This window comes from Olea europaea, unplaced genomic scaffold, assembly GCF_002742605.1.
Source record: "Olea europaea var. sylvestris unplaced genomic scaffold, O_europaea_v1 scaffold1133, whole genome shotgun sequence".
NCBI classification, from domain to species: domain Eukaryota; kingdom Viridiplantae; phylum Streptophyta; class Magnoliopsida; order Lamiales; family Oleaceae; genus Olea; species Olea europaea.
Window position 1 is genome coordinate 41,390 of NW_019228713.1, and position 7,333 is coordinate 48,722.

Below are 7,333 nucleotides of genomic sequence, written 5' to 3' on the forward strand. Positions count from 1 at the left end.
TTTTTCTATGTAGTTTCTTGGACACGGTGTCCAGGCAATGTTTGGGACTTGTCTTGGCTACGGCAAGGATGCAGCCTAAAAAGGGGAATGCACAACAACTGTAGGGGAAGGAGAAGGAATCGTAGTACACTTATCATAAGAATGGCCCAAGTGTTTAGAAGAGAAGCAAAAAAATCGACCGCTTCTAATAAATATTTATCTACCAAACGCCACGATTTCTGATGCACCCAATCCAAACCCTCTCGAGCAACTTATGCCCCAAATTTACCTCAATACACAACCTTGCCTTACTAGGGCATCTTAAGTCGGAGGTGGCCTCATTGAGGTTTAGGCCTTACAGTTTAGGGTTTAGGGTTTTTTTGGCCTGAATTTCCCTTTAATAAGTTTTAACGAAGCAGCAGAACTCAATTTTATAGATCTTTGTAAAGTCATAGAGTGTTTAACTAAGGTAAAACACAATAATTATAGGATAATAATTAGTAACTAGATTAGAATAAGCCATTGTATGGACTTAATTGAGGAGGCAGCTGAAAAGATGAGACCATATCCATCAAATCCGTGTCCATTGTGCTTCCAAAGGTTGTACCTTGATCAATTGTTCGTAGATTTGTTGTTAAATTTTCGTTTCCAGCATTGTCTTCATCCTATTGATATGAAAAGTGCAACTCATCAGGATAAATCTGTGAAGCTTCAGTCTCCACGCTTCGAAAGTTAGAATTTAATTCCATGATTAAATCTGAATTCTCATAAGGGAAAAATTTATTTCCTATAGGGTTTGGAGCAGAATGGAATAAGTCATTTTCCACATATTCTACAGCAGGCAGTTGAGAATTAGTTGTCTGTAAAATCTCCAGAGAAGTGAAGAAAATGGTGGGATGATTATAATTTTCATCAATATTGAAGCTATAAGCATTCTCAGATGTCCGTTCAGTTGGATTCATTGGTTGACAATGATCGACTGGAATTGAATCGATGGACTGATTGTTTTCAAACAAGGTTTTCATGAAATCCATTTTGTCATTGCATGATTCGAAACTGAAAAATAGTGTAGAGTCTTCATCATCAAAGAGTGGTGTATCGACGTTGGATGGATTTGCTGCAGTGGTAGTGGTACCGAAATTTGAGTTAGTGGAGGTGGAACCATTACTGAAATACTTTTTATGATGTAATTTCATAATAGTGTTAACCACCTTCTATCTCCTTTTACTTTTTTTATATTTCTCCTTGAAATCTGCCTCCTTTTTGTGGCATTCCAATGATTCTTTATTGAATTTTCAGTTCTTCCAGGAATGTACTTAGCTATCTCTGGCCATCGATTTCCAAGTCTTTCATGGGCTTGAATTGACTGTCTTTCTTCATCTTCAGTCCAAACGTCCTTCTAGATATGAGGATGCAGACGATTATTCCATCACTCGCGACACTATTTTCTCACTCTACCAACCATTTCTTTAGCTATTACAGCCCATTTCCTCAATCCAAATTGATATAATAAGCTAATCAGTCTCCTGTTTTCTTCGTCTATCCACTGGCCTTTTATCTGATATCGGGAAGAAGAACTATTCTCTCTCTTCTCCTTCCGATCAGGATTGACGGGTGCAGGTATCACATTTATTGAAAGAATTTCACCCAAAGTTTGTTTTTCATGTTGAAATCCTTCCATGAAGCTTGGCTCTCCGGTCGTGTAATTACTGTTGTCCCATTTGAAGAAAAATTCGAAAACTAATTTACTTCATTAGAAGGAAAATGGTCTAGGGTTTAAGGTCCTGGGTCCAGGGCTTGGGGCTTACAGTTTAGGGCTTGGGCTTTAGGGTTTCTGGGACACGGTGTGCAGGACATGTCCAGGATGCAGCCTTATTTTTACGCATTTCTAATCAATTTCTGGGACACGGTGTGCAGGCCTTGTTTGAGACGCATCCTAGCCGCGGACGTAATCTGATTTTTAGGCAGTTTATGGGCACGATGTGTAGGCCATGTCCGAGAGGCATCCTGGCCACGGACGCAATCTGATTTTCAGGCATTTCTAGGCAGTTTGAGGGCACGGTGTGCAGGCAATGTTCGGGACGCGTCCTGACCACGTTCGGGGTGCAATCAGATTTTTAAACAAATGAAGGAAGCACGGTGTGCAGGTCATGTTAGGGGTGCAGGCATGTTCCTGGGCATTTTGGGTAGTTTTTGGGACACGGTGTATAGGCCAAATTCGGGACAAGTCATGGCCACCGATGGGACGCAGCCTCATTTTTAGGCATTTTTTGATAGTTTTTGGGCACTGTGTGCAGGCCATGTCCGGGATGCATTCCGGATGCGACATGGACGTAGCTTAATTTTTAGGCATTTCTAAGCAGTTTCTACGTCATGGTGTGCAGGCTATGTTCAGAACGCAACCGAGCCATGATAGGGACAGAGCCTGATTTTTAGGTATTTTAGGGCAATTTTTGGACACGATACGCAGACCATGTTCAGGACGCATCCTGATCGTGGTAGGAACGCAACCTCATTTCCTAGCATTTCTAGGGAGCTTCTAGGACACGGTGTGCAGGCAATGTCCAAGATACGGCAGTGACGTAGCCTAATTTTCATGATATTCTAGGCAACTTCTAGGATGAGGTACGCAGGCCATGTTAGGGACTCGTCTAGGCCGCGATAGGGATGCAGCCTTATTTCTAGGCATTTCTACACAGTTTCTAGGACATGGTGTGCAAGCCATGTCCTGGCCACAGTAAGGACGCTACCTAATTTTTTGGCATTTCCAGATAGTTTCTGGGTCACAGTGTGTAAGCCATGTCCAGGATACGGTAGGGACGTATCCTAATTTTCAGGTATTTCTACACACTTTTCTGGTACACAGTGCTCAGGCAATGTATGGGACGCGTCTGGGCCGCGACAGGGATGCAACCTAATTTCCAACCATTTCTAGGCAATTTCTGATACATAGTGTACAAGCCACGTCCACCACGTGTCAAGGACGTAGCCTGATTTTCAGGTATTTCTAAGCAATTTCTGGGACACGGTGTGCAGGCCATGAACGGGATGCCTCTGGGCGACGGCAGGACGTAGCCTGATTTTCAGGTATTTTTGGGAAGTTTTTGGGTACGGTGTGCAGGCCACGTCTGGGACGTGTCCTGACCACGATGGGGACGCCGTCTGATTTTTAGGCATTTGTAGGTAGTTTGTGGGCATGGTGTGCAGGCCATGTCCAAAACGCGTCCTAGTTGCAGTAGGGACGCAGCCCGATTTTCAGGCATTTATTGGCAATTTATGGAACCCGATGTGCAGGCCATGTCCTGGACGCATCATGGCCATGGTAGGGATGGATCCTGATTTTCAGGCATTTCTTGGCAATTTCTAGGACTCGGTGTGCAGGCCATGTCTAGGATGCGGTAGGGATGCTTACTAACTTTCAGGTATTCTTAGGTAGTTTCTAGAACACGATGTGTAGGCAATGTTCGAGATGCATCTAGGCCGCGACAGGGATGCAACCAGGTTTCCAGGCATTTCTAGGTAGTTTCTGGAGCACGGTGTGTAGACCATGTCCAGGATGCTGTAGGGACACATCCTGACTTTCATGTATTTCTAGGTAATTTCTTGGACATGGTGTCCAGGCAATTTTGGGGATGCGTTGGGGCTGCTGCAGGGATTCAGCCTAATTTCTAGGCATTTCCAGAGAGTTTCTGGGACACAGTGTGTAGACCATGTCCAGGACACAGCTGGGATGCAGCTTGATTTACAGGCATTTCTAGGCAGTTTCTGGGATACGATGTGCAGGCCTTGATCGAGAAGCGTCCGGGCCACGTCAGGGACGCAACTTGATTTTTAGGCATTTGTGGAAAGTTTTTGGGCATGGTGTGTAGGCCACGTTCGAGATGCATCTTGGCCACAGTAGGGACGCATCCTGATTTTCAAGCATTTGTTGGCAGTTTGTGGACATGGTGTGCAGGCCATGTCCAGGACGCGTCCTAGTCGCAGTAGGGACATAGCTTGATTTTCAGGCATTTCTTAGCATTTTCTAGGACTCAATGTGCAGGCCATGTTTGGGACACGTCATGGCCATGGCAGGGACGGAGTCTGATTTTCAGGCAATTCTGTGCAGTTTTTGGGACACGGTGTGCAGTCCATATCCAGGATGCAACAGGGACGCATCCTAACTTTCAAGTATTTTTAGGCAGCTTCTGGAGCACGGTGTGCAAGCAATGTTCGGGACTCATCTGGGCCGCAGTAGGGATGCAGCAAAGTTTCCAGGCATTTCTAGGCAGTTTCTGGGACATGGTGTGTGGGCCATGTCCAGGATGCTGTAGGGACACATCTTGATTTTCACATATTTCTACGCAATTTCTTCGACCCAGTGTGTAGGCAATTTTCAGGATGCGTTGGGGCTGTTGTAGGGATGCGGCCAAATTTCCAGGAACTTTTAGGCAGTTTTTGGAACACGGTGTGTAGGCCATGTCCAGGATGCGACAAGGACGCAGCCTGATTTTCGGGCATTTTTAGGCAGTTTCTAGGACATGGTGTTTAGGCCATCACCAGGATGCGTCAGGGCCACATTGGGATGTAGCCTGATTTTCAGGTATTCCTGGGATGTTTTTGGGCATGGTGTGCAGGCTACGTCCGGGGCGCGTCCTAGCCGCTATAGGGATGCAGCCTAATTTTCAAGCATTTGTAAGCAGTTTGTAGGCACGGTGTGTAGGCCATGTCCGGGACGCATCCATGCCATGGCTGGGATGCCGCCTAATTTTCAGGCATTTCATGGCAATTTCTAGGACTCGGTGTGCAGGCCATGTCCTATACGCGTCATGGCCAAGGTAGGGACGGAGCCTAATTTTCAGGCAATTCTGGGTAGTTTTGTGGACACGGTGCGCCAGTTATGTCCAGGATGCTGCAGGGACGCATCCAGACTTTCAAGTATTTTTAGGCAGTTTTTGGAACACAATGTATAGGCAATGTTCGGGATGCGTCTGGTCCATGGCAGGGATGCAGCTTGGTCTTCAGGCAATTTTCGGGACATGGCGTGCAGGTCATGTCTAGGATGCTGCAGGGACACATCCTGATTTTCACGTATTTCTATGTAGTTTCTTGGACATGGTGTGCAAGCAATGTCTAGGACTCGTCTAGGCTGCGACAAGAATGCAGCCTGATTTTCAACCATTTCTAGGTAGTTTTCGGGACATGGTGTGCAGGCGATGTCCAAGACGCGGCATGGACGTAGCCTGATTTTCAGGCATTTCTTGTTAGTTTCTGGGTCACGGTGTGTAGGTCATGTCAGGGACACGGTAGGGACAGAGCCTAATTTTTGGGTAATTTCAGGCATTTTTGGGCACTGTGTACAGACCATGTCCGGGACGCGTCCTAGCCAGGTAGGGACGTAGCCTGATTTTTAGGCATTTCTAAGCAGTTTGTGGGCATGGTGTGCAGACCAAGTCGGAGACGCATCCTGTCTGCGGTAGAGAAGATGCTACATTTTTAGGCATTTATAGGCAATTTTTGGGAATCGGTGTGGAGGCCCAGTATGGGACGTGTCATTGTCACGATAGGACGCAGCATGCTTTTCAAGCATTTCTAAGCAATTTTTGGGTCATAAGGTTTAGGGTTTAGGGTTTTTTAATTAATTTAGAATTAAAACCAGGAAATATATACGTGATAAAGAATAATTAAAATAAAATGTAGCTCAACATTAGAACCCATGCTTTGACGCTAACACAAGACTTACTCCATTTTACATCTCGAACATTGTTTCATCAACCTTTGCTTTGACGAGCAATCCCATCACCTCTTTCACATGCTTGGCCCTCGATCGCATCATCGGCCCCTTGACTATCAACCAATCTTTTCTCGAGCTCGACTCTGGACTTGACTTTGGTACTTGTGCTTCCTGGATCACATCATCCCCTCCCTCTTCGAAAGGGTTCAACTTCGAATCTGCACTTGCATCGAAAAGAGATAAGTCAAAAACATTGAAGGTTACAGAAAACACTATACTCACCTGGAAGATCTATCTTATAAGCGTTGTTGTTGATCTTCTCAATCACTTGGAATGGTCCATCTCCTCGTGGTAATAACTTTGATTTTCTTTGCTCTGGGAATCGTTCTTTCCTGAAATGTACCCAAACCCAATCTCCGGGTTCGAAAGTGACATATTTTCGGCCTTTTTTTGCTTGTGTTGTGTGTTGATTGTTCTTCCTCTCTATTTGCTCCCTTACCATTTCATGGAGTGTCTTTACCAATTCGGCTTTCTTTTTTCCTTCCAAGCTACCTCGTTCATTCACAGCCAAAGGTATTAAATCCATAGGTGTTAAAGAATTAAAACCATAATCGATTTCAAGTAGTGAAAACGACGTAGTAGAATGCGTGGCCCTATTATATGCAAACTCAATGAAGGGAAATCATTCTTCCCAATTCTTTAGATTTTTATTAACCATAGTGCACAATAGTTGTGTAATTGTTCTATTCACTACTTCAACTTGACCATTGATTTGTGGGTGACAAGCTGTAGAAAACAATAATTTCTTGCCTAACTTATTCCACAAGACCTGTCAAAAGTGACTAAGAAACTAAACATCCCTATCGAACACAATACTTTTGGGAACACCATGCAAACACACTACTTATTTGAAAAACAAGTCCACAATGTTAGTGGCATCATTGGTTTTGTGACATGGTATAAAGTGTGCCATTTTACTAAACCTATCCACCACAACAAAAATTGAATCACACCCCTTTTTAGTCCTAGGCAAACCTAACACAAAATCCATTGAAATGTCAACCCAAGGTTCGCTAGGTACCAGTAAAGGTGTATAATGTCCATGAGGTAAAACCTTTGATTTAGCCTTTTTACAAGTTATGCAATGACTACAACTTCGTTCTACGTCAATCTTCATTTTAGGCCAATAAAAGTGTTCATTTAACATGTCTAAAGTCTTTGCTATCCCAAAATGACCCATTAAACCCCCACTATGTGCCTCCCTAACCAACAATTCACGCATTGAGCAATTAGGAACACAATTTATTTTCTCGAAACAAATACCCCTCATGCTTAAATAACTTGTTAATAGCCCCCTTATTACATGAATTGTAGATGCTAAAAAAATCAAGATCGTTTTCATACATGTCCTTAACTTACTCAAAACCAAGTAATTTCACACTTAAAGAAGTGAGAAGCACATACCTTCACGACAAGGCATGGGCTACTATGTTTTCCTTACCTTGCTTATATCGAATGACATATGGAAAAGTCTCTATGAATTCCATCCAATGTGTATGTCGTTTGTTCAACTTACTTTGACCACGCAAATGTTTCAATGATTCATGGTCGGTGTGAATAACAAACTAGAGAATAAAGCTC

General features: G+C 43.9%; 1 protein-coding gene across 1 annotated transcript; it reads right to left on the reverse strand.

Annotated features, from left to right (window-relative positions):
• Positions 1-644: 644 nt before the first annotated feature.
• On the reverse strand, positions 645-1,660 carry LOC111373439 (transcription factor MYB64-like). Its single transcript, XM_022995973.1, has 3 exons — positions 1,442-1,660; positions 1,191-1,375; positions 645-1,146 (listed from the first exon to the last, which is right to left on the reverse strand). The coding sequence occupies exons 1-3, from the start codon at positions 1,658-1,660 to the stop codon at positions 645-647; spliced, it is 906 nt and encodes a 301-aa protein (XP_022851741.1).
• Between the last annotated feature and the right edge of the window lie 5,673 nt (positions 1,661-7,333).